General features: G+C 37.1%; 2 protein-coding genes across 2 annotated transcripts; both read left to right on the top strand.

The window, feature by feature from the left end:
• The first annotated feature begins 1,242 nt into the window (after positions 1-1,242).
• Positions 1,243-24,377, top strand: LOC147236623 (receptor-type tyrosine-protein phosphatase epsilon-like). The gene is made up of 21 exons (XM_086171669.1): positions 1,243-1,422; positions 7,383-7,599; positions 12,316-12,387; positions 13,448-13,544; positions 14,242-14,315; positions 14,759-14,895; positions 15,058-15,148; positions 15,289-15,365; positions 15,442-15,478; positions 15,903-16,000; positions 16,583-16,702; positions 17,753-17,916; positions 19,227-19,362; positions 19,550-19,699; positions 20,144-20,237; positions 20,585-20,661; positions 20,800-20,934; positions 21,081-21,206; positions 21,374-21,525; positions 22,445-22,580; positions 22,703-24,377. The coding sequence occupies exons 3-21, from the start codon at positions 12,321-12,323 to the stop codon at positions 22,775-22,777; spliced, it is 2,043 nt and encodes a 680-aa protein (XP_086027795.1). The 5' UTR covers positions 1,243-1,422; positions 7,383-7,599; positions 12,316-12,320; the 3' UTR covers positions 22,778-24,377.
• Positions 24,378-24,684: 307 nt separating this feature from the next.
• On the top strand, positions 24,685-27,139 carry gnrh3 (gonadotropin-releasing hormone 3). Its single transcript, XM_086171682.1, has 3 exons — positions 24,685-24,932; positions 25,148-25,228; positions 25,560-27,139. The coding sequence occupies exons 1-3, from the start codon at positions 24,795-24,797 to the stop codon at positions 25,611-25,613; spliced, it is 273 nt and encodes a 90-aa protein (XP_086027808.1). The 5' UTR covers positions 24,685-24,794; the 3' UTR covers positions 25,614-27,139.
• Positions 27,140-27,435: the final 296 nt, after the last annotated feature.

Below are 27,435 nucleotides of genomic sequence, written 5' to 3'. Positions count from 1 at the left end.
GCAAGCTGTCCTTTTCAAACATTGTGCTGATTGGATAGGAAGACTGAACGATTTGATGTAAATAGGGGGCGTTGAGCAATGTTTCCACAACAAATATAGTATTGCAAGTATATTGCAAACATCTATTTGTTGTCATATGGATAACAACCAAGAATCATGTCTGTCAAAGGCACATGTGCAACTTTCTGACATGAAGATTTATATAACTGGTGGAGATAAATAGTTAAAACCAATGCCAGAATTTCTGGGGTGTTAAAAAGAACATATTGATATTGTTTTCCATTGCTTAACATTGGCCAACATTTTAAAATTGCTAAATGCTTTTCCAATAAGCCTATAAGCCTATTATTTTGCACAAGAGTTTTTATGTTTTTTTTTTTTGTTTTCTATATTTTCAACTATTTGTATGCTGTTGTTATTAACTTGAAATATTTACTGCTTAATTACTCCGACTGTGCTGTCTACTTATTGCTGTGCAAGATGAAATTGTTCCCATTTTGGGACAATTTAAGGCGCATTCGACTCTATTATATGAATTGCTCCAAAGAACAAGTGGTCCTATGTCACCTTGGTAAGAACAACACTCTTATTAGCTCATTTTGTAAAGTTTGATAAAATGCATTTGAATTCATTTTATATGGTATGGGAAAATAACCACTTATTTCCGTGTTAACTCCCTCTCTCCAATGAAGGACATAGCCAGAGCACTGCAGCCAGCAGATGGCTCTACATTCAGTTCAGAAGTCTATGGACGACCACTTAAGGTCAGTTTTTTCCTCTATAACAATGCAAAGTCGTTTTAAAAATTTATTAAATTGGGATGTGTTTAAAAAAATGATACAGATGTCAAAGTGTGCCGCTGACTATGACTTGGGTAAAATAGAAGTTAATGTAATGTCTCGTAAAATGAACTCCTAGGTGATACATGGGGGAAAAGGTTGTTGTTTTTTTGTTTTTATTTTCTCAACGTATCGACACCAAATGTGAAAATGTCAAAAGTGGAAGGGAGGGAGGCGGGTATCTCGGGACATGAAAACATGAAGGAATCCTTTTTAAATAAACAGACACGTCCTTTCTCGTCCGGTGATGCAGGAAATGTGAAGGCTGCTGAGTGTCCACCTGACGCATCGCGCTGCGCCCGGGGGAGGATCTCCAGACCGAGCCTCCATCCCGGCTGCCATAACGCGCTCTGCTGCGGGAGACGTCAGGGGAAGCGTATTCTCCCCGAGACCCGCAGTAGGGGGGTGGGGGTGGGGGGTACATGATCAGCGAGACGATCTGAACGCGTTCCCCGCCTCCGATAACAGGCTGACATCCTTTTTTATATATTTATATATATATATACTCTCCAAAGGATACGGGCGGCGTCGTGACCGTTGCAGCCAAGACTCCGCCGCACCGCGTGAGGCGAGGTCATCCACGGTAAGATGCAGAACACTTAAATAGCTACGCGCTTCCTTATCGGGTATCTAACGGCATCAATTCTTTAAAAAAAAAAAGAAAGAAAGAAAAGCAAAACAAACCTCGTAATAAACCGTACCCCCCCCCAAAAAAAAGAAACCACCCGAGATGTGATGATTTGTTTCTCCAAATTATGTTATTGTCATCCGCGCTGCCATTCCTGCAGGCACCGCGCTCCACAGTGGATATAGGTTAGTGGAGCACATCCCCACCCCGTGTGCGACCACCAAGATGCTCGGTCCGACGCTGACTGACAGTGCTTTTCTTTTTCCTTTTTTTTTTCCTCGACAAGACAAATTCGATTTAAGAATTAAAATTCCGATCGAGATGTTGTGGGGAGGGACGCATTGGACATGTAACACCCTCACTGGTCTATACAGGAAACGCAGGCGGGAGGAATCAGATAGCAAATAGTCGTGAGGCCTGCACGCTGTAATCATAACAATCATGGTATGCTGCATTTGACATAATTTCTATTGAAATTATATATATATATATATATATATATATATATATATATACATATATATATATTTCACTTCTTCTCTCTCTCTATATATAAAATAAAAAAATGTGATTTATGCTATTCAATAACCATTACCCGCACTTGGCATTTTTTTTATTCCTTTTTTTTTTAAATAATTTTAGTGTATATATTGCACATAGTTCTTGATTTGTCTGTGGAGGTTCTCAGTCCTCCAGGTCATGGTGAATTCTTGTCGAAATCTTTTTGTCTTGGCAACCGGACTTGAATTTCTTCACTTGATGACGTTTCATCCCTCATCCGAGAAGCTTCTTCAGTTCTGAAGAAGTGAAGAAAGTGATCTTGGATGAGAGATGAAACATGTTCAAGTGAAGAAATTCAAGTCCAGTTTCCAAGATGAGAAGATTTCGACAAGTTCTTTATTCATTTTGTATCTGTATTGTGGGGCGGAGTGGTGCAGGATATAGAGCGATCGTCTTTGAAACTGAACATTCATAGTTTGATTCCTGGCTCCTCCTAGTGTGTCGAAGTGTTGTTGAGCAAGACACTGAACCCCTAACTGCTCTCCTGGCACTGGTGGACGGCAGCCTACTCATGGTTCATCCATGATGGGTCAGTTGCAGAAAATGAATTTCCCCATGAGGGGTTAATAAAGCATATATTATTATTATATCCTTCTGTTATTGCTACCCTGTAATGCTACATTTGAATTTCCCTGTTATGCAGTTAATGAAATTTATTGTCTCTGTTCTGATGGAAAAAACAAACCTGCTCTAACTCACACACCTTCTTTCGCAGCCCTTTAAATAATACAAATGGGGCACAGCTTATGTGAAAATGGCAACAAACTGTCACAATTATTGCAGAATGGGTAACTTCTGGATCATGTTTAATCCACATATTAATGATTCATTTCATCACTCCGTCAGCATAACCTCCTTTACAACAACTTTCACCCTCAGTTCCATCCCAGATTGAATGGCCTGGTAACATTTGAAGTTAATTTTAGAACCACCTCTGATTCCTCATCTATGGTCTAAATATCAGGCTCCCTAACCCACATCTTTTGCATCTGGGGAAAACATGAGCCAGGGATAGGCGCACAGACTCCTCATTTTGTGAAATCCTCAGTTTAGGATGATATTTAACGATTAAATGTGTCAACACTGGCATGTTTTTAGATTGCTTTTAGAATCGGACGGTCATATATTGGAAAAAGAAAAGTCTTTTGTCCAAATATCAAATTCATATGTCTTTTATATGCTGGATGGATGAATGAAACTTGTACAATGCTTTGTTGATGTCCTTCCGTACAAAGTTGAACTAATTCCTAACACCTCTTCTCCCTACTCTTTCCCTCCTGATGATTTGCGTAGAGTATTTGCGTACTCCCTATTCTGTTTAAGAGGAGTTTGATTATTATGCAGATTATATGCCAAATGTCAAGAGACATGGGTGAGGAATATGTGTCTGGAATTCCAATATGTAGACTCATTAGTCGATCAACATATTATGTCTGTTGGAAAGACTAACGCCTGGCATTATATGATGATTGTGTGGTGCGATACATTTTCTATAGTTGTCCAGTGCATGTTACCCTGTCTCGCTCATCTGATTCTTTTAGCTGATGAGCATGTCTGTGGAGTGGGCATGACCAAAAGGACTTGTCTTGGGGAAACAGAGCAAACATAAATCAGACTGATGATTTAACGGTTTTCGAATTTGTTATTTTCTGGCTCTGCGAACATACACATTGATATAGGAATGCATCATCATCCGCATGTATTTCAAATAACATCCTAAGCATGGGAGGGTCATGTCATTGTTTTTCTTAATTTCGAAATGTATTAATATTTTCTTTTGCGTAAATTCCGTTTCAGGTTTCAGAATGGATATTGTCAGGAAATCAGTCGTAGTGAATCGTCCCTGTATGCAGACGAGAAGAAGTGGTAGTGGTCGATTATTGGTCTAAATTGAATCAGTTGTTTTGGGTCAAATTATTCAGAAGTGGCCATAGAATTAATTCTAATCTAACACTTCTTTTATTATTTCTGTTTGTTTCATTTTTCTGACATATATAATGAACAGTAGTGGTTGGTAACAAGGTTGTCGCCCTTCACTGAGCCACTAAAGAACATGTCTGAAGATTGAATTGCAATGATTATCTTTTGTCTTCACTTTTACCTATTCAGCTGCCCCAGAAGTGTCATTTCAAAGTCATCAGACATGAGGATGGAGATGAGCTACTAATATCTAATACTTCCCCGCTCTTTCTCCATTTTAATAGCCACTCATTTCAGAGAAGTGGCGTTCTTAGACTGGTTTGCTCAATAACAGGTGTAGCCGATTTGTTGAAATCATATGAAGATTGTAAATCGTTTTATGAACACTGAAATAGGAATTTTAATTTTCATCATTATTCACAAGTCTTTGTAGATGCCAATTTTTTTCCTTATTTGTCAAAACTATCAACAAACCAATGATTCAGTTGATCTAACTGTATAAATATGGTCAAACATTATATGAGAATTCAATTTTTTACAACCTGGATAAACTATTTCATTGCAATTGAAGGTTACAGAATGCCTCGGATGCCCTACTTTTCCCATTATTTGTGGAATCATGGATTTTGTGTGTGTGTGTCTGCATGGTAAAAGCCATCAATATTGGATTTATGTCAGGAGGGCAGCATGTGGCTAACATGAATGGGGTTAACATTTTTTCAGTGACCTTTAATGATGTTACCAAAGCAAAACAGATTCAAATTATTTTAAAACATACTCGCACATTGCAGAAAGCTAACTTCTGTAATAAATTGTTTCATTGAAATGTTTTCCCGAGAAGAAACGGCTCCATTATTTTATAGCAGTATTTTGCTACCCTGCTCACTGTTGCCTGTTTTTGTATGAATTAAATAATTGAACCACAGAGTGCTGGGCGATGACTGCACACCATAAAACTTTAATAACCTGCATGTTTCGCCTCTTAGTCAATGGGCCAAGTTGCACAAAGAAAATGTGTGTGTGTGCAGTGTGCATGTTTCCTTATTTTTTAGACCCGGCTGAAAGAAGAACAAGGCTCTGTGCAAAAAGATAAAGATGGTTTCATAAAAGTCTCCCAAAGGACTTTTAGCCAGTTGAAATACAATATGAATAACTGAATAGTTTATACATTTTTAATACTTATTATCATTCAGCTCAGGCCTTTTAAAATAGATAATATATTACCATTGCAAAAACCTTAGCCTAGTTCTTCAATGTGTGTTGTACATGAGTACAGCAACAGATCACCTATTTTATATATTATTTAAGTTTAAGCTATATCTTTGTAATGAAACTTTTCTTAAACGCACTCTAACTGCTTAAAAGTCACATGTAGCAGAGGCTATGATTGGTTTCAAATCCAGATAACTGAGCTGATATTTCCATCACCCCTGGCTGCATCGTGATGCATTTTTGATGGACAATTTAAGTGATGGGATTTATGTTTGTGGGGAAGGTCAAAGGTCACATGAGCTGCTCTGACAGCCCTCCTTACTGACATGATTTCCTGTTTGACCCCCTTGAATCATCAGTGCAGTCATTATCTCTGTGTGTCAAGTAAATGAGCTGGGAAATCCTTAATTATGCAATTGCGTAAAAAAAAAAATTGGTTACATATGGAACACTTTAGATGAGCACTCCCAAGAATCGTAATTAATAATGGGGAGTATTGTGCAGCTCATAAAAACCATTATAATGTGACTTGGGGACTTTTGGAAAAACATGATGAAAATACACCTTGGGTTCAGACTTCAGAAGATGTGTTCAGATATTGTCCAATTAAAAAATAAGTTTTCAGCTTTATAATAGAAAACACAAGATTCAGTGTTTTTGAGTTTGATCTTACTGGAGCCTCTGTTTTTCTGATAAGATTTTATTCTGCAACCTTTTAGAGAAATTTTGCTTAGCTTAGATTTTGACATCATTTTTAAGGAAAGCAAAGTCAGTAGCAAGTAATACACAATATCGTTGAACTTTCTAATATGATAATCTGTATGATGGTCACAGAAGAATGACATTTTTGGGCTAATCTAAATATTCAAAATGTTATCAAACCAAAGGAATCAATTTAGAATGGTTATTTCATAGATCGATAAATGGATAGACTTTATTGATCCCAGAGGGACATTAACTTGTCATAGCAGCCAGGTACATTAACACATTTATAAGAGGGAGCAAAATCATAGTAAACATGAATGAGAACCATATATAAATGTATCCATCTTTTTCTTGGCTACTTTGTCTTCACAAAATGCCTTTATAAAAATTGAAAAGTTATTTGGCAAATGAGACGTTCTTGCATTTCCGTGGTGTCCCTGGATCATGTAACTAGGTCTCTTAATTCAACTATGGTTGAACCTATTTTGCCCAATCTTGTTTTTAAGTTTGTCTCTTGTGTTTAATATTCCGCTGTGGGCATTTTATATAAATATGTGTTTTCTTCCTGCTCGATGTTTTTTCCGTCAGTCTAACTGCCTTTGCAACATGTGACCCTCACAGTTTAATTTTGTATAAGGTATTAAAAAGCGCTAGGACGAGATGTAGAAGTGGAGATAAAACACCAACGTATATTGAAGTGCTGAGCAAATCCAAACCCTTAAATTCAAATCATGACTAACACTAAATGAAATGTCATATACACAGCACAAGGGCACAGATAACATGATGTAAAAAATCAATAAGCAGATGCAGCATATAACGGGTATGTCATCAGTAAGAATAAGAATGAGAACAACTTTATTTATCCCAAAGGAAATTGTTGAGTTACAAGGAAAACGTAACAATAACAATTTTTAAATTAAAACAAAAAAAAACAAAAAGTATTATCAAGTATTCAAAGTGAAAAATCAATTTTGACTGATAATTACAGTATTTTTGATATCTTGTGTATTAGCTAAATTAGGTGACATAAGAATGTTTTATGTTATAATTTTCTTTTTAATGTTTCTATTGTAAAACAGCATTTTTGATTCATGTGTTAGGTCCAGCAGGCCTTTGGGGTAAGAGAAAGCATAATAATGTGTTAATTGTTCTCTGCTCAGAGATTTGATGGTCTCTACTAAGGCGTTGATCTAACAAAACAGACAATGCAACGAATGTTTGCACATTTTTGCATATGCATTACATTACAGACTGCCTGTGTGTCAGTCTGCACCCTGCAGAGTCGTTCTCTCAGGCATACTGTGCCCTTATGCAGATGCATCATCCTACTCATTTCTCTCCTCCTCTGTTGTTTCTTAATGCTCTCATAGGGGTTCTCTTTTTAGTGTGAGCTGGCTTGAAATTGCAAGTCAGGAAATTTCTCATTTTTTTCTGTTTTACACTTTAATTTCAAGATGTTTGGAATTTGTTTAACATTAATGCATTTTTTTTCTCCTTTCTTTTTAAATCTCCAGGTCTCCATGAGCCTAATCTGAACTTCTGATTTACTTCATAAGCGGCCAGAGCAAACTTTAATGATCCCTCCATCCAGTAAGGAGGCAGACTACTCAGAGAACATGTAAGAAGGAGTCAGAATAGAAATAGTCCAATCGGGAAACGGAGTGGAACCACACGCATGCTATGGACTGACAGGTCAACTGATACAAGATCACACTGGCTTTGCCTGGAAGTGTAAGTCTTTTACTAAATTCTTCTGACAAACGACCATGTCATTGCGTCTGCACTCTCCAGATCAATGCAGACAATCCAATGATGTGAACTATTGATTATTTTGTGTCTTCTTTCTAAATTAAAATAATTGGATTTAAAACCGTAACTTTAGATTGATTCCCTTGACCTTAATAATGCAGCAAGGAGTGAACGATTGAGAGGATGAGAAAGGTACATGAACAATCAGTTATCAGTGTAATGTGATTAAAGAACAGGCGATTGTTGAAACAGCAGATATCATGCAAAGAAGTAAGTGAAGGAACTTAGGCAGGGGTGTTGCTTCAACATGTTTATTGCCACTGTGTACTAAAGATTTTTTCCATAATGGCAGTTATTTTTGAGCATAGAATCTGGAGACATTTATCTTCTCTAGCTCCACTCCTCTCTTCTCATCTCAAAACATTTTTCCTTCTCCCCTTAGAAGCGACAGCAAAAAAGTCTTAACTTTTTGTGTAAATACGCCACTGTGTCCACTCCAACTGTGTATATATCTATATATATATATATATATTATTGTCCATTTTTTAACTCCCTGGGGCAAGACACATCCAATGACAATTTTATTGATATGTCAGTGGTTGCCTAGTGGTTAATATTGGGTTTACATCCATTGCCAAGATGTTTTGAAGCAAATCATCAAATTATTTATAGAAGGAAATGCAGCAGTCTAAGCAAAAGTCATCCAGGGCAATCAGAAATAGTAGAAGAATATCAGCATGTTAATTGGACAGCAATAAATATAACTTAATCTGATGATTTTAGCCCTATATCACTGCAGTCAGAAAAGGTTTTATGTGAAGCAATAACATGAGAAAGTGTCAGGCTCTTAATGGTTAACATTAAATCTTAACATTAAACATTAATGTTAACATTAATGCTTAACATTAAATCAGTCATTGTTATTTTCATTATCGATGGTAGGAAGTGTGTGTGTGTGTATATATATATATATATACGTATATATGTGTGTGTGTGTGTGTGTGTGTGTGTGTGTGTGTGTGTGTGTGTGTGTGTGTGTGTGTGTGTGTGTGTGTGAGAGAGAGAGACAGAGAGAGAGACAGAGAGAGAGACAGAGAGAGAGACAGAGAGAGAGACAGAGAGAGAGACAGACAGACAGAGAGAGAGACAGAGAGAGAGAGAAAGAGAGAGACAATTTTTCTGTTAATGAAAAACACATGTAACTATATTAAAAAAATACTCAAACATGTAGTTTATTTACCCATTGACCAGTGTTTTCATGTTGCATATCATTTTGTCAAAGAGTAGGAGATGTTGACCAACCGTACAAACCAATTAACCAGAAAAATGACAAACCATGACAAACCTAGAGTAAGAGAAGTATACCTTCCACTTGAATTAATTTCTCATAATCCTAAGCAATAGAGACACTATTCATTAAAGGTTTGACCAATAAGTCTTTTCTGCAAAATGTTTCTTTCTAATATGATCTGGCTACACATCCAGAAACATCACAACCCATCTTTTCTTCTGTCATTCTTCTGTGGATCTATTAAAGTTAACAGAATATTATAGCAAAGTATCGTAAAAATTATTTAGGATGCTTGATATTTTGTAGGACACAATTACAGACCCAGATCCTGCATATTGTAGAAGTATTGTAGTACATATGTATTTTTTTATGAAGCGGTTATATAATTCATATGAGGTGTTCAAATGAGGTAATTGCGGAGCCACAGTATTATGTTATATTTTCCTTATTAAAAATGTTACACCATTGTTTGCCTAAGGATTTTTTTCAAAGCAATTTCTTAGTATTATAGTAGCAACATTGAGCTTATTTATATAGCAAAAAAAGGAAATGCTAAATACATTTTTTATGAATTGCACATTTGTACCACCCTCGAGGTCCTGTGTTTGGGTGGATTCATTTACATCTGTCAGCCCAAAATGTAGTGTTATTTGATACACAGGAGACTGATATCAGTGAGGTGCTCATGGTTGAAGTCATCATATGGTTGGAAGCAGGTTATTAAACCAGCAGGATCCCAAACTGTTGAATTAATGATACCACACTCATTGGCAACATCAAGACTCTTTTATTATGAAGAACATCCGTGTTTAAAAATGTTTTGGAAATTATGTCTTAAGCCCTTAGGAGGACATGAATTAACCAAAATAAGACGCTTTAGTTGCAATGCACCATCGCCAATATGAATCATGTTTTTTATCATGTTGCAAATATTTGAATTATTTGAAAAAAAGATCTAAAATTAATAAAAAGTTGACAAGACAGACAGAAATCATGTTACATCTTAACAAAAATGGCAAGCAGGTAAATACTTATAATGGCAAACTTAGTCACTGCACAAACATACTCTTCTTTCTTCTTCAGAAACATGTTTTTTTTTTTATCTATTTAATAGTATATTCCCAAGTGGCATGGCATTTGACACATTTTTACAATTTCAGTTTTATTCTTGCATTTTTGATGTTGTGGAGTGCAACTGCCAGGAAATGCCAGATATACACTGCCCTGTGCAATGGCCCACATGCACAGCATGACTTGTAGCAGAGCTCTGTAGGATGGGCCGGGGTTAGCCAATGCCACTCGCCCAGTGGGGTAGTGGGGTAGCATGGGGAACAGGTGCTGACACTGTTAGCTTGTTAACACTAGGAAGAGAATTGGCTCCTCTAATGCTAAGTGGCACATATGCAACACATAGCCTTTGGCTGTGGGACGTATGTGCAGACATGCATACATGATGGAGGACGGGGGAAACTGTTTGTGTGTGTGTAGTGTTTGAACGGTTATCATTAGAATATCAGTATAATAACATTGTGTTTTTTTTTCAGTAAATTAAAATCAACAAAATTGTTTCTATAAGCATAAAATTGAGCAGAGGGAGATTTGTATTACAGCCAAGTATATGTATATCCACTTCACTGATGGGGTTATTTGATCACCCTACTGTTTGGTAAACAACACCAGAATTTGCAGTGACCCACCTAATTTTCAGAGGTGAGGAAGGCGATGGAAATATGAAGAATTATTCATAAATATTGAAATAGATAAAAGAAAAAAATCAATAATTACAGGGATTAACAATGAATGAAACAGCCAAAAAATAAAAAATGAAAGACGAGGTATTGATCACTTTAAAATTAATTCATTCATCTTATATTTGGATTCCTTTTTTCTGACATACATTTTTTTGGTTGAAATACAAATGAAAAAAATGAATATTTTTTTCTTTTTTTTTTAAAAGGAACTGAAAGAATATTAACTGAATGAGATGATAATAGGAAAGCAAAATATATTTATGATTTCATTAAATTTGGTTCATAGTGCAGTTTTGTAATAGAAGTAATATATATATATGTGTGTGTATATACATATTACTAGAAATTAAACAAATCCAAATATTCGTATTTACATAACAAAATGTTCCTGCATATAGCATATTTTTGCATATTTTTTTATAGTATCATCTTGCCTTTGAAAATGCACACCAGATTATTTATTGGTTGGCTGTGTTGGTGGGTGGGTGTGAAACTAAGAAACAGCCAGAGAGACTCACAGACCCAGAGAATAAACAGCTTTTAGACTCTCATAGATTCCTATTAGTTGCGGGTTTAAAATGTCCTTTTGGAGGTTTGGGGCCTGACAGTCTCTATGTAGTCTTAAAGTCTATATATTTTGGCCCGAGTAGATAGAGTATTACTTTAAAGCTCTTTTCTCTACAAATGTGATTTGAAGTATATTTATACGAAATCCCCAAGAGCAGTGAGCAGAAAAAGAAGAAATCCTCTCGAACATTACAAATTAGGGCCCCGGATGACCCATTTCTAGAAGAACTAAATTGACACAATGAATTATTCCATCCATTTATGTTCCCTCTATAACAAGAGAGGGGGACTTAAAACGGATGATAAATTAGTCGACTCAAATGGAACTTTGCTGAATTATCCCAGAAAAGCCATTTAGGTAGATTTGGGCCATTTGCACATTTTTTTCTGTGATTTCATATTCTCTCATTTTGGGTACATGGAGATAAAAGAGGAAATGGATGTTAATTTGGAGGATCTGGTGTCTACATTCTGGATATAATAAGACCTAAGCAAACGTGCCAGAATCAATCATATTCTGATGTAGTTGTGAGGAACTTGGCATATCCTTTTCCTTTTGGAAAGGCACTGAAAACAGCTCTGCTCCAAATAAATCACTAATAGCGCCGAGCAGTAAAGGAAACTAGAGAATGTGGTTGGTTGAGAGAGAAAAAAAATTATGATTCTTCACTGTAGAAGGAGGGAAAGAGAGGAAGAAGTGGAGGGGGGACTGTTCTAAAAAGAAAACACCATCTGGTCCCCTATAAAAAGCTGGTAGAATAATCTGTGCAGCGTGCATATTTCAACACACTTTTCTTAAAATTAGTTTATCACCATCCCCATGAGTCATCATTTTCAAAAACATTTGAATGCCTATTGAACATATTTCCATTCTCTTCAAATACTTAATAATGATATAATAATTATTTCACTGATAAGTAAATGAGTAAACAGTGCAGGCATCATTTATTGAAGATGCAGCCCACAATCCCACCTCATGGAAGCTTCACGCCTGGGCTTTTCATGTTGGTTTGGTGCCTTCTAGTGGACTCCATGTAAAACTACAGACCCTCACCTGTCACTTTTTTATTTTGTACTTTTCCTCCGCAGTGACAATGGTGTTGTTTTTGATCGGGTTCTCCACAGCCGTGAATAATTCCTCTCATGAGAACCGAACAGCAGGTAATTATTGCGAGAAAATGTTTTCTTTTGCAGCTCTTGTAGTGATGCAGTATAATTTAATTCATCTGAAACATTTGTGCCCAGCAGGTGCTGGTGGTAGAAGTCATTGCGTTAGTATGTCATTAAAAGGACTGGAAAGCTGAGCTTCAGAGTGACTACTGCGATAGCTGGTCAGGACCAATTACGGCTAAACAGCCATTCCCTTGCTGAAATGGATTTCTTTCACAAATCCTCTTTTGTTTGACGCTCAAAATACAGTATGCCACCGTTATTTGCGATATCTGATTGGTCAATATAGTACATGGTATCATTCAAACCATCATAACCAGTCATGATCAGCTCTTTGATGTATGAGAAAGATTAAACTATCTGAAGAATGTAAGAGGTCAAAATCATATACAAATAAATGAGATAAATTAGTTACTTTGCCATGATTTATTTTTCCTATTCAACTGTAGCATAAACTATAATTGTTATTCTCTTAAAGGTTGAAACAGAAGTTGAAAAGTTAAAACTTTACGACACCTTGTTCATGTTAATGGTGAACCTCTTTCCTTTCATTCTAGTACAAATAAAGAATCACGATAAATACATCAAACCTCCATAAACACTGTCTTTGTTGACTGCACTTCACATTTTGGCTGACTTTCATGTCGACATGCTGAACATGAAGCTGCAGTCAGGTGATTCACTTTAGCTCCAAATAAAGGGAAGCAAAGACGTGTACATTGAACACATTATCCTTTTGATTATTTCTTGAGCAATGATTCCTGAAATTATTTTTATTCTTCATAAAAACAGATTGAATGCCGTTCAAACAAGGTGATAAGCTGTGTTAATTAGTTGGATATGGATATTTCCAGCAAGCTTTCTCTGCCTAATACGCAACTACATTAACCGACTCTTCGCTGATGCTTTATTTTAATGGGAGAGATTAGAGTGGCCTCTAGCTACTTCTAAGTTTGATCACACTTTAAATAACTGTTACTGCAAATAGCGAGTACTTGTGTCACTGTAATTGTGGAGAAAATTCATTTGCTCCGCTGTGTCTTGGATGCAGAGAACACCACCCATCAGGGTGCTCATGTGCTGCCGTCCACGCTGGTCATATCCCTGCTTCTCATCATCGTGGTGCTGCTGACCATCTACTGTCTGAGGTGAACACACCTGTTCTCACAAATGCAGGACAGCCAATATATTTAAAATAATTGTGATACTTAAATATAGGTTTTGTTTTTGAATATTGTGATACAAAATTTTAATGCCTATCTGCAGACTATCTGTAATCACTAGATAACATCTTCAAGTTTTTTTTTTTATTTGAGTTAAGATTACAATTTCTTTCCTTTTTTTTTTCTTTTTAAAGTAACAACCATTGAAAAGGCTTGTGTAATGAGATTTTTTTTTTTTTAATATGCATCCAGTTGTGATATAATTATGATAGAATTTTCTTCTTCTTTTAAATACTATCGCCTCCATACCCTCAGTGTCTCAGGCCTTGTGTGAGTGTAATGTCAGAGCATAGCGAAGGGAGGGGTTCTGGAAATAGCCTTTCGGCTGTGGTGTTTGGGTAAACAGCTGCACCTTAAGAAGATGGGCAAATAACAACAGCTAGGTCAGGTCAAAATACAGACCCACATTTACTGACCTTCTCTTTTTTGTGGACAGCATGATGAAGAACGGCATTGCGTCTTTCAGATGGTTAATACTGATTTTGTTTCTTACTGTTTGCCTGCAATATCTGATCAGTTTTGTTTGAGAGATGTATAATGATACATTAGTGTTTTCGCTTTTCAATCCGGACATTTTTCAGCTGTGTATTCATGCAGTTTTCACTCTCTGTAATTGCTGCAGGTTCAAAAACCACAGGAAAGCTCTGGTTACCTCAGTGGATAAAAAAATTCCAAATGGCTTCTTGGAAGAACAAGGTACTCTTGTGCTGTACTCAATATAATCACCAGTGCATGAAAATGTAATGCAGCTGCTTTTTACGCTTTTCTTTTTTTTTTAATTTATAGATTTACATTCTTCACAGATTCGGAAAGTTTCACATTCTGGATTCGTAGGTATCCAGAGAGGTTATGGAAGGCTCTTATCTTTCCCAGCACGTAGGGAGCCATATAAGCTCTCACTCAAAGTTTAAAAAAATATACATAAATAAATGGAAAGGCCAAATTTTGAGTTAAGATGGTTTAATGCAGGAGCTGCGGCACTAGTTTTACGACTCAAGAAATCATTTCTGTTATGCACCCGCAGAAGTAGGAAATCTTAATGGCCATCAGGCTTGTTTTTGCAGGTGCTATGTGAGCTTGTAATGTTCTCCATTGGGAATCGTTAGCATCCTGACGGCAGTATATTTCTTTAAACACAGGGGAGCAGACAGTGGTCCTCCTCCCCAGATCGCCTTCGCCTTCCAAGAGATACTTCCCAATCCCTCTGGACGCGCTGGAGGAAGAGTTCCGGATACGCTCCGCAGACGATGGCAAGCTCTTCAGAGAAGAGTTCAATGTAAGCACAAGTTAATTTGGTGTCAGCCGTGCAGGAATGTAACTAATCCCTCCGTCTAGTATAGAACAAATACAGAAAATAGCCATAAAATGTAATGACAGCAGGCTGTGTACGGGTTCCTTTTTATTTTTTGCCTCGTGAGGATTTGGTTTCTCTTTATAGTCGCTGCCATGTTACTACCACCACGGGTCCTTTGAGGAGGCAAGCAGGGATCACAACAGAGAGAAAAACAGATACCCAAACATTTTACCATGTGAGTGAAGATCTATATGCTACAGCAGACACTGCTCTATTTATTGATCTGTAAATCTTGGAGAAGATGTGGGTTGAAATGAAAATAAAAACCCTCTTCATTTACAGTGCATCATGATAGAATTTCTCTTTATTCCACAGATGATCATTCAAGAGTGCTTTTAAGTAATCGTGATGGACATCTCTGCTCTGACTACATAAATGCATCTTACATAGACGTGGGTCAAGTTTTTAACAAAGCTTTTATTTAGGTAAAATAACTTGTATTAATAATGAGAATTTTTTTCTGCACAGGGTTATAAAGAGAAGAATAAATTCATTGCAGCTCAAGGTAAATGTACATTTGTTTATCCAGAATTTCTAGTATTTAATTTAATTTAATTTCATATATTCTTCATTCTATTAAAGCACTTGCATATGGAGAAAAATATACTTTTGAATGTTTGGTGCATGTTGGGGATTAAAGTCAAAACACAGTGGCAAAAAAACTCCAGGGAAAGAAATAATAACGCAACTGTTTGGAATGTTGAATGTTTAAATTACCGCATTCCATAATCAGCCCACAGCACTGTGCCTGGACGACATCATAACAACAGATCAGTAAAACAATTAAGAGGCCCACATTTCAAAACTGATTTTCCCTGCATTAGCTTATAACATTTGTTTGGAACTTATTTGCAATGATTTTTTTTTTTTTTTTTTGACAATTTCATGCTGCTTCCATTGCAATGCCAAACTTTCACTGTAATTTCCAGGTCCGAAACTTGAGACAGTGGCCGACTTCTGGCAGATGATTTGGGAGCAGAAAACAGCAACAATAGTCATGCTAACAAACTTGAAAGAAAGGAAAGAGGTTTGCCCCCCCCCTCTCGTGTTCTACATTATTTGCATTAATGTCATACGGAATTAACCTATAGGATCTACTATATGCCCCCACTGTACCCTTAAAACAAAACGCTTTGTATTATGATGACCTAAAGTCATGGGCGTAATTTCTTTCACCCCTTTCCCAAATGAGAATCTATACAATTTGTCACCCTGCAGATTAGTTGGCATTGCATTAAATTTAACCTCAAAGGGATGATCAATTGAGAGCTCAACAGCAGGTTTGATACTGCAGAATAGAGGCATTAGGGATCAATGATGGAATAATTGTTAATAAGATCCTGAGAGGCTTCATGATAATTAGTCTGAGAATCTAGTTAATGAGTTGAAACTTCGGTGTGAGGATCATATTGACTGATAGAGACTCACAAAGTCTGCACGACTGCCTTTGAACCAGTATTTGAACTACACACACCAGAAAACACATTCATATTAATTCACCCCCAAATTATAGACCATAAACACTGATTTGCTACCAGTTTGAATCTATATTGTAATTGTGGACGAAATGTTTTCATCTTCTTCTCGTTTAATTGTTTTCCCCCATCAGGAAAAATGTTATCAGTATTGGCCAGAAAAAGGCTGCTGGTTGTATGGAAATGTCCGGGTGGCGATGGAGGACTTCACCGTGCTCGTGGACTACACGATTAGAAAATTCTGTGTTCAGTATGTAAGTAAGAAACATGCATCTAATAAGCATTTCCATCAGATTTTTATTAAGGGATTCATTTTTTTAAGCACATGATTACTGCAAATAAGTCGGGTTATTGAAATTACATTAAGAAAAATAAGATTCGAAGTACGAGTCTTAATAGAACAGCGAAAATGTAGTCAGGACACATAGGTTATTAAAGTAATTTAAGATGAACCTTGTCCATAATTACACAAAAATTATGCATGATATTTCGTCATCAGATTTTATAAAGATACATAATTGTAATAGCATTTTAGCAGGTAATTAAGGTAATTAAAAATTAAACATCAAAGAAAGGAAGCTGTGCTTAAAAGCAGCAGAAGTTATAAACCCCAAGGGACCACTGGAAGAGATTGGTAAATTGTAATACAAAACATAATGTAATAATGGAGTGGGGGGTGGGGGGGGTTGAAATGCATACTTGTGTTAAATACATTTGTATTTGAGAGCATAAAAGATTTAAAAGAAGTGTGTTTAACAAACATGAAGAAGCAGCACGCAATGTTGTCACATCAAGCAGTTTGTAAGAGGTTTGAGCACATACACTATCTGTTTCCTATTTTTTTTCCTGCCAAGTAGGGTGCCATCTCAGTGTACTGCAAAGCCTTCATATTGCAAAATTCTCTTTGTTCCCTCTCCATTTGATGCCGTAGAAGTGCAGATATCCTCTCAGACTCTGTGAAAAAGTGACTGTGCCGTAGCGCTGCAGCACAGGCTTGACAGACTGGCTGGTTTTACATTCAGCCCTCTGATAACAGGGCAACTGAGTGTTCAAGGGAATGAAATCTAACTCTCTTGGGAGAACTTTCAGAGTTATGAGACAAGGTAAAGCAAAACCAGTATACATGTTTTGTACTTGTCTCTTTTTCTTTCACAGTTCACTAAAAATGCATTAATTTACTGTTGACTTCCTTGTAGTCTCCCGTTTTGTCCGTCAACTTGGACATGGATATGTCATTTTACTAATGTTTGACTGCACAGTGAATTCATGTACTTATATTAATTGGGAACGTCTGTTCTTCACAGCATGGGAACGAGGGCCCCCGAGCTCCGTGCTTGGTCACCCAGCTCCACTTCACCAGCTGGCCAGACTTTGGGGTGCCGTTCTCGCCCATCGGCATGCTGAAATTCCTCAAGAAGGTCAAAGCTGTCAATCCATCCTATGCTGGACCCATTGTTGTGCACTGCAGGTAAAATGTCAGAACTAAACTTGTACATCTGCTGCCATGTAAATGGGGTAAATTTCTTTCAGAGTATGTGTGCCATTTTGCTTTTTTTTATCATGTAATAGTAACACTTGCAGTACTGTTATATAAAAGGCAATATTGCTTTTTTTTTTACTATAACAGCATGCACATTCTTGACATATGTGCATATATACAGCATATGTGCATACATGTATGTAAATATATATGCCTATATAGATATGTTTATGTGAGTATATAGATATATGTGTGTGTATGTATGTATATGTGTGAGTGTGTGTATACACGTGTCTATATATCTACATATATATATATATATATGGTTTTACATTATATATATATATATATATATACACGTGTGTGTTTGTACATAAGCATATGTACGTGGGTATGTGCATGTATGAATTTGTACATAAGTATATGTATATGTATAAGTGTATGTGTATTTGCATATGTGTTTGGATATGAATTTGAGTGAATATGCACATATGTATATGTCCGCATATGTGTTTATGCACTCGTGTGTATGCGCTTAGTTGTATGTATACATTTACAGAGGAAATGTATCTACAAGTGTGTTTGTGAGTGGATGATATATGTGTTTGTACACACAACAACACACACACACACACACACACACACACACACACAAAGAAAGAGTGAGACATATTAGCATGACCAACAAATCATTGTAGCTATCAGCACAGCCTAAACCGTAGCAGTGCTCAGGTAAGTGTAAATCGTTTTGTTGTTTTTTTTTTGCACTTCTTATTTCTATTTCGAGTGCCTGCCTGTTAAATGCGTATGTGCACAATTTTGCTTTTGCCTCTTAATCCAAAGCCTTACCATAGAAATCTGCAGCCAATTGTAGCAACTGCTGCAACAGGTGCTCAGGGAGAGAGACTGTTGCTCTTGAATAGGGTCCATTCAAAAGGCTTCAACACCCTGCTGTGGAATCCCAGCTCTGTGCTCCCGAAGGTGCCATCTGCTGAAATGACCCTTGTAAATCTATTAGGGCTGTTTTGGGGCTTCAGAAGTGAACCATTTTTACACATGCTTACAATTGAAGTCTATGTTAAGAATACAAGGCCTTTTTTCCCTCTTTTTTTTTTTTTTTTTTTTTTTTTTAAGAAAACCTGTGATACTTTTCCATGTTTTTCCTTAATTGCAGGGTGTTACTCTTTCACACAGAACACTTATGTCAAATGGGTTTTTCTCATGACATTTCTGTCTGGTGGATTTTAATGTTATTTGTAACAGAGGAGACATTGTGCTTCTTGTTTGCATCTCCGCAGTGCTGGCGTGGGGAGAACTGGGACGTTCATTGTCATTGACAGCATGATCGAAATGATGCACATGGAACAGAGGGTGGATGTCTTTGGCTTCGTGAGCAGAATACGAGAGCAGCGCTGTCAACTCATCCAGACAGATGTAAGCGTTGACCCTCTCTGACCTGTTGTATCTTGCGCTGACAGCTCAGCGCGGTTTCCAGTCCAGGCATAAACAAGTGGAGAAAACAAACTGTCAGTGATACTAAAATAGTAGGAAATAGTTTGATAAAATGAACTAACTACAGCTACTTCTTCCTCTTTACCTTCCACTACTTCTTCCTCTTCAGATGCAGTACTCCTTTATCTACCAGGCTCTGCTGGAGTATTACCTGTATGGAGACACTGAGCTGGATGTGTGCTCTCTGGAGGGCCATCTGCAGAGGCTTCACAACACCAGGGCTCCCCACGATAGGCTGGGCCTGGAGGAGGAGTTCAGGGTATGCGAAAAAAAACAACAAAAAAAAAAAAAACTTTTTCAGTCAGTAATGAATTGTCAGTATTACCTAGCAACTTGCAGAGTTTTAGATTTTTTTTCTTAGAAAACTTGCCCAAGGTGCAGCTCTTGGCAATGGCAACATAAATAACAATGCGTTGAATCAACTTAAACTTTGTAAGGCACCACCATCTGCCATGTAGAATTTGCTGTAGCTAGTCGAAAAATTTTTCGATTTCACTCATAGTTTCGTTTTAGTTACTGGAATTTTTTTTTTTCCTTTTTATCCTTTTCAGCCTTCATTTGATCTATTTGTAGCAAATTTTAAGATATTGCCCATTTCAGCAACTTTAAAGATCCCCATGTTTTATCAGTATTGTACTGCATCGAATAGATGTAAGCAATGTTTTGATCCCTTGCCAATCTGCCCACTTGCCCCGCCCACCAGAAACTGACCAACGTGCGCATAATGAAGGAGAACATGAGAACTGGGAACCTTCCCGCCAACATGAAGAAGAACCGTGTGCTTCAGATCATCCCGTGTAAGGACTGATCCGATACTCTGAAGAGATTCATAATACATCACAACCATGTAACATCAAAGTATCACAGTTGATTTCATCGATTGCGGTTATAGATATCTGGCTAATAACGCGTCTGCGTGATCAATTACATTCAAATCGAGGTTTCCATCTGGAATCAAAAGGCACAAAGTTGTTCAAAAGTAGGAGTTTTATTCCAGTACGATCCTATGCGAGCTTTGGCCCCAATCGGCCTTAATAACAAAGCCAAAGTTTTACTTTGCTGCTTTTTCGGCCCTTTAGAACGTATTGTATTTTATTAGGAATCACTTGTGCAAACTTTCAGCTCACTCTTTTTCTTTTTGCAGACGATTTCAACCGTGTAATACTCTCAGTGAAGAGAGGACAGGAGTTCACTGACTACATCAATGCTTCCTTTATTGATGTAAGCACTCCCTCAAAACCTCTTGTATAGATTTCCCATAAAAGTATTTATAAAGCTCATTGTTTCCTTTACAAGCAATACAAAATATTATGTTTGCTGCACTGTCAAATGTTGTTTACTGGATCATCTGCCCTCCAGGGCTACAGGCAGAAGGACTATTTTATCGCAACCCAGGGCCCCCTGTCTCATACAGTTGAGGACTTCTGGAGGATGGTGTGGGAGTGGAAGTGTCATTCAATCGTTATGCTCACTGAACTAAAGGAGAGGGAGCAGGTACAGTTTGGTGATGTTGAAACGTCCACGTTTTTGTGTGTTTGTTTCCTGTTCGACAACTATTCCAGCTGACAAGTTTGATTCTTTTTGCGGTGTAAAATGGAGGATTAACAAGCCTGCGTTTCCCATTTGACCTCTTCTATCAGGAAAAGTGTTTCCAGTATTGGCCATCAGAGGGCAGTGTTACATTTGGAGATTATTCCGTCGAGCTGGCTGGAAATTCGATGTGTGAAACCTTCACTCTTAAAGACTTGGTGGTCACCCACAGGCCGGTATGTCGTGGTTTTAGATTTTACATCGAGTGACGCAATGGACGATGGAATTGTTTTGACATTAATTTTTATTCGTTACACGTTCAAATAAAAAACCATGTTGAAAATAGCTTTTTTTTGCCGCATGAATAATAAAATAACAGAACTGGCTCGCTCCAACTCACCAGGAAAAGCAGTCACAACATGTCCGACACTTCCACTTCCACGGATGGCCTGAGATCGGAATACCTGCCGAGGGAAGAGGGATGATTGACATTATTGCCTCTGTGCAGAGGCAGCAGCAGCAGTCTGGAAACCATCCCATAATTGTTCACTGCAGGTGAGAAGCTTCAGCTTGACAATTCTGCAGCATGATGTGCATCCGCAAATTAGAAGCGTACACAGTCTAACCACTCGGCATAGTCCTGATACATTTTACTTTCCTAATATTCTTTTCCACAATGTCTATTACAATAAATTGTACATTTTGCCTCAGTAGGCCCAGTGTTCTTTTCCTAAACCACTAATGTGATCCCTTATAAAGACTTAGCTGTGAAAGCTTTGATCAGAACCTAGCTTCAGGTGAAGTGATTCTAAAGCAGCACGGCCCATTGGGATTTATCCAATCCACTGATTCACAGTCAATTAAAACCTCTCAAAGTGAAATATCCTCTGACTCCCACTATGATTAATCTGATAAGATGAGCTAACGACAGGAAATGGTGTCATCACTCTTTTCTATTCCTTCATCACCACTTGTCTAAGAGGGGCTTTTTAAAGCTGTTTCCGCACCCCTCGGGAATGGGGCTAACCCTTTGCAATCCCCAACGTCTCGCTACGCTTCTCCAAATTGCACATCACTACCGTGCTCACTCTCTGTGTCTGTCTCCTCTCTCTCTCTCACTCCATCCCACCATCATTGTAAACATTGACTCAGTCAAACACAGAGCTTCCAAACTGATTAGTGTTAGCGTTTGGATTAGCCTCTCTTTAAGTGGGATGACTATTACCAGTATTGCACAAAGGTCACCTTTTCTCTCACAAACTTTTTTTTCATTCCAACTGAGGAAAAAAAAAAAAAAAAAAAAAAAAAAGAGTTGATGTGTTTCATTGCCCCACTGTTGCCAAAGTTGTTGGAAATTTTAATTTTGTTATACCGCTTAACTGCATTTCCAAATTATTCCTCCACTCGCCCTTTCTCTGTTTTCAAAGTGCACTCTGTGACGTGGTTACTGATTATTTTGTCCGTCATGTTTCAGTGCCGGCGCGGGTCGGACCGGTACCTTCATCGCCCTCAGTAACATTCTTGAGAGAGTCAAAGCCGAAGGGCTCCTGGATGTTTTTCAGACAGTCAAGAGTTTACGCATGCAGAGACCACATATGGTTCAGACTGTGGTAGGTTGAAAATGACAAAATATCAAACCTGCATTGTAGAAACTGTCAGTTTATTCAGGTTTGTGTTGCTTGGAACTATTTCTGCATGTTAACCGTTTTTCCCTCTTTGGTTTTCTTTCCAGGAGCAATACGACTTCTGCTATAAAGTGGTCCAGGATTTCGTTGATATTTTCTCAGATTATGCCAATTTTAAATAATTCCTGTCAGATATTGTTACACTTCTGTCAATTTAACTTATGCAATGTTTTTTTTTTTTCCCTGAATGTTTTGTAATGCAGCTCTTTTTAACTCCTGCACTTGATTGCTGCTTTTAACAACATATTGTAACATACTGTAAATATAAGCAAAACGCTCCGCAAGAGTGTCTATTAGGAGTGGGTTTAATGTTCATAGTTTTTATGGCACAAATGTAATGTTCTTGTCAATGAAATAGGATATTTCCATTATTATTGTAATCTATATCAATAATATATATATATACATTTTAGTTTGATCACTTAAATTGCATCACTAATATCATGTATAGTACATTTATTAATGACAACAATGCCTTTGGTTTGCATTAGTATTGTATCTTAATATGCTTGATTGCAGTTAAGAGATCACAAGGATGAATTTAGTCACCGCTCCGCTAGAATATCCTGAGTGACAATGTGTGTGAAAAATATTTATGATCTCACTAAAGCTAAAGCTTAACATTTTAGTTTTTATTCTGTTAAGCACTGCAAATTACCTCACTTCTGTCTTTTGAATAACTTAACAGCAGCTGCCTGTTGTAATTTTGCTCAACTTTACAAACTTTCGTCTGCTCCCATGGCAATATTTCTTAGCGGACTGATGCCTGATGGCTTGGATTACAATTAGCCTGTACTGAAGGACAAAGAAAATGATTATATTTTCACTTGCTGAAAACACGCCGGTCATGCCATTTCTATAACGTCAGGCATCATTTCCTGCTTCAGGTCAGGTTTTTTTAATACATACCGACTTGCCAATTTTACCCTCGCATGTTTTAGTAAAGCAGTGCCATACTGATTAGAAACATTCCTAATCATGAAATACTTGTCACCAGGTGACACAATTTTTTATAAAGAAATGTCTATGTTACCCAGATGTAATAGAAACATTTTTAAAGTGCATTGTTTGTAAGTGGTGGACCTTATTTATTGATCACCAATGAAATGTTTTCAAAGTAGTTTGGTTGCTTTACCTTTTATTAGGACTGAAAATATAACGCTTAAAATATAATGTTTTCAAATATTGAATTGTCACGAACGCATTAGTTGGCAACTCATGAGCCTAACCTGAGATGTTCAGCCACAATGTTGAATATATGCATGTCACAGACCATTTCACACATTTTCTTAGTTAGGATAGTGAATTTAGTTTCATATTAAAACAAGACAGGCCAGACATTTCTGTAAATCTCAAAGCCTATATTTTTGCAAGGCTTTTGCTTATTTTCTAGAAAACTAAGTTTTAGGTTGAAGGACTTTCTACAGCATTTATACCTACAAGTTTCTTATTGTGTGTAATAGTGCTTGTGCTCATTAGTCATCCCTAAGGTCTCTTGTATCATTTGATATAAAGCTACAATAATATACTATCATAAGAACATTTCATATATCAGTATTGAAAGATCAAGAAATTGTGTGGAAGACAGTGAGCCCTTGCAGCTGATGTAATGTATGCATATTCTTTCAGTGATCTGCTTTTTGAATCTGGGTGAATCTAAAGAAATGAAAAAAAAAAAAAAAAGCTTTGCTTAAATGTAATAAATTTTACCCGGTAACATACCATGTTTGATCTTGCCGTCTGATTGCCCACCTAGTTGTAGATACACACAAAAACTGTCTTTTAATTGACTCACGGTGATGTCAACATATTTGAGCCTCTTCCATTAGTATGGGTTCCATTAGTCAGTAAATGTGTCACCTGCAAACAGGGGATTATAATCCTTGCAGCAGCCCTCTGTAACCCCTATAAAACCCCCCACTTGCTAATGCACCACATGCTAACAAAGCAAAAAGAGGTGAGTTAGTCCACAGTGAAGTGCACTGAACTGTTTATTAAGTTAATATATTATTTTTTAAATACTGTTAACGATTGCTTAATGATGCTTTTATAAACTTTGGTCCGTGAGCCTCGGAGCTGTGACTAAGGGGGCATTAAGTGTTATTTTTTGTCAGAAATTTGGCTTCCTCTGCCGCCGCAATGGAACCCAACGGCAATGTGATGGTGAAGGTTTTGGTGTTGGTGTTGGTGATTCAAGTCAGCCTGTCACAGCACTGGTCCTATGGATGGCTACCGGGCGGGAAGAGAAGTGTGGGAGAGCTGGAGGCAACCATCAGGGTGAGGTTTCATTTTTTTATTACCATTATTTATTTATTCTTCTTTAATTTTAGAGTTCTGGGAAATTTGCCAGGTTTGTGAAATATATAGGCAGCAGTAAAATCAGTCTTTTTTTTTTTTTTTAAATCATCTTTTTTACAGTGATGTTACTGTCGGTTAAAATTTCATTTCAACACCGTTTTCAGCTTTTTAAATTTCTGTTTTATTGTGCTTAGATGATGGGTAGTGGAGGTGTGGTGTCTCTTCCTGAGGAGGCAAGTGCCCAAGCCCAAGAGAGGCTAAGACCATACAATACAGTAAGTGTTTATTATGCATTATTTATTGCGGTGTCATCTCCAATTGTACAATATTAATATTCAAGACATCATTTTTTCATACCACTGTGTTCAAAACAAGCAGTGACAATATACAAACTGCTCAATTACTTGTTTTATTTTTCACCCCCTTTTTTCAAGGTTGAATATGTGCTTATTTAATTTGATCTCTTTCGATGATGACAGATATATTGATGTATGCTCAGCCTTGTTTAGAATCATATACATAAAGGACATTCTTAATGTTTGCTGTGTTAAATATTCAAGCAGCGGAGCAAAGTATTTTAACTGAGGTTTATTTCAATCTCTTTAGATTAATGATGATGCCAGACATTTCGACCGAAAGAAAAGGTTTCCTTATAAATGAAGAGCTACTAGACAAGAAAAAAAAGACAATTCCCCAAGGGCACGATGTTAACTTCAACAAATCATCACATTTACCGCACAGATGCCAATTATATGCATGTCTGTAGTACTTACACCCATGTAAAATTCTAATAAAGTTTTTGAATCCTGATTCAATTTATGCTTAATTCAATCTGATTTCCGTGAAATGAAAATGAAGTGGAATTTAACTTTGAAATGCTGTTGTAATACAATGTTATTTAAGTCTAAAGTACTGTTTTTACAGCATTTAAATAGATTAAATTTCCTTTGTAAAGCAGCCATGACCGACAAGCATGACAAACTTGTGACACAACAAACTTAGCTTGACAACAGCTGGTGATTAAGCCAATTTATTAGAAATCAATGACTTAATTGAATTTGTTACACTTTTGGAAATTCCATTTTCTGCCACACCAGTCATGTGCATATGTGATGTGGAAAATTACACCAGCTGATATTTGCGCTTCTACCTGAATGTTGATTACCCTTGAAATGAAAGAGACTCATCTGAATATTTGTTTCCGCTTATGACGTACACAACCACCTTTCTGCTAATTTAGGATAACTTGGGTTAAGCATTTAAACTTTTTTTCCCCTCTGCTCGGCAAAGGAAATTGGTGTGTTCATTATAAAAACTGGAATTTCATATCAGGAAAGCAAAAGAATCAGCAGGGGGCATATGTTTTAAAGAGAACTCATTTTCTGGCAAAGCCCCACAGACGGAATACTATACTAATCGCCTGGTGCATAAGGGGCCAGGATTCATGAACTGCGCTGACACCGGGGAGGCCCTGCATTGTTAGAATGTAGTTGTAATGCACACCAATGAACTCAAACCCAATGACACAACTGGGAAAAGGTGAACATTATAAAAGTACATAGAATTAAAGAGAAATTAAACCACATTCCATTGCACTTCCAGAACAATGCTCGTTCATTTGTGATACTTCACATCGCCGGTTTAATATTCAAGGCGGTGATTTGCATAACCCAATCGTTTCCTTTTGATGAGAGGAATCTTTTAAAGAGAAGCTCATTCCGCTGCACCTTCTTCGACAAAGTTACCGAGAAACATGACGTCCAGAAGCATTTTGTGTGAAAGTCACCATGAGACTCCGTTAAATGGCTTCACATGAGCTAATGCGTTATCTTCGCGGTGTTCGGAGTAATTGTGCAACAACCTCGTAAAAGGTAATTATGCTATTATTATGTTCTCTAAAATATGGCTTTAATTTGTGGTTTACTTGTTTCCAGAGTCATTCTTGTTTACAGATAAAGCATAAAATCCCAGGAATTCTCTTCAAAACATCTCAAAACCATTTTCAATGAAACCCAACTTTCACTCAGTGTCCTCATCAAGGACCTGCTTAATTGCATGTATATCAGAACAACAAAACCTGCTGGTATCTATGTTTCCAAATTTGATTTAACCTCACTTTCTCCTTCCCAGACCCCCAGGTGAATATTCACTTTGTTTACCTCAAATTAAACTTCATATTGTTTACAGCCTCCTGGTCCCTGAACATTTTATACCATTTTGGAATTATTTCTTTATTTATTTTTGTAATGATTGTAGAGTTGGGATTCATTTGAATGTTTCCCTCATCTGCATGAAAATTATATAATTAACTTTTGATTAACCAGCTCAGTTGAGTTGGTTCCCCCAAGCACACTGGTGAATAGTACCCACCGCATTTTAATGACTGTTTTCCAATTGAGTGGCGACCTTTTCATCAAAGAGCCACAACTGGGGCTAAACAACGGTAGAAAATAATCACGGAGAAGACAATAGAAGGGGCCGA

This window comes from Fistularia commersonii, chromosome 2 (assembly GCF_037954325.1).
Source record: "Fistularia commersonii isolate RoL2024-O1a breed Wild chromosome 2, RoL_Fcom_v1.0, whole genome shotgun sequence".
NCBI classification, from domain to species: domain Eukaryota; kingdom Metazoa; phylum Chordata; class Actinopteri; order Syngnathiformes; family Fistulariidae; genus Fistularia; species Fistularia commersonii.
Note: the sequence above shows the minus strand (reverse complement) of the source record. Positions and strands in the feature narration are given on the sequence as shown.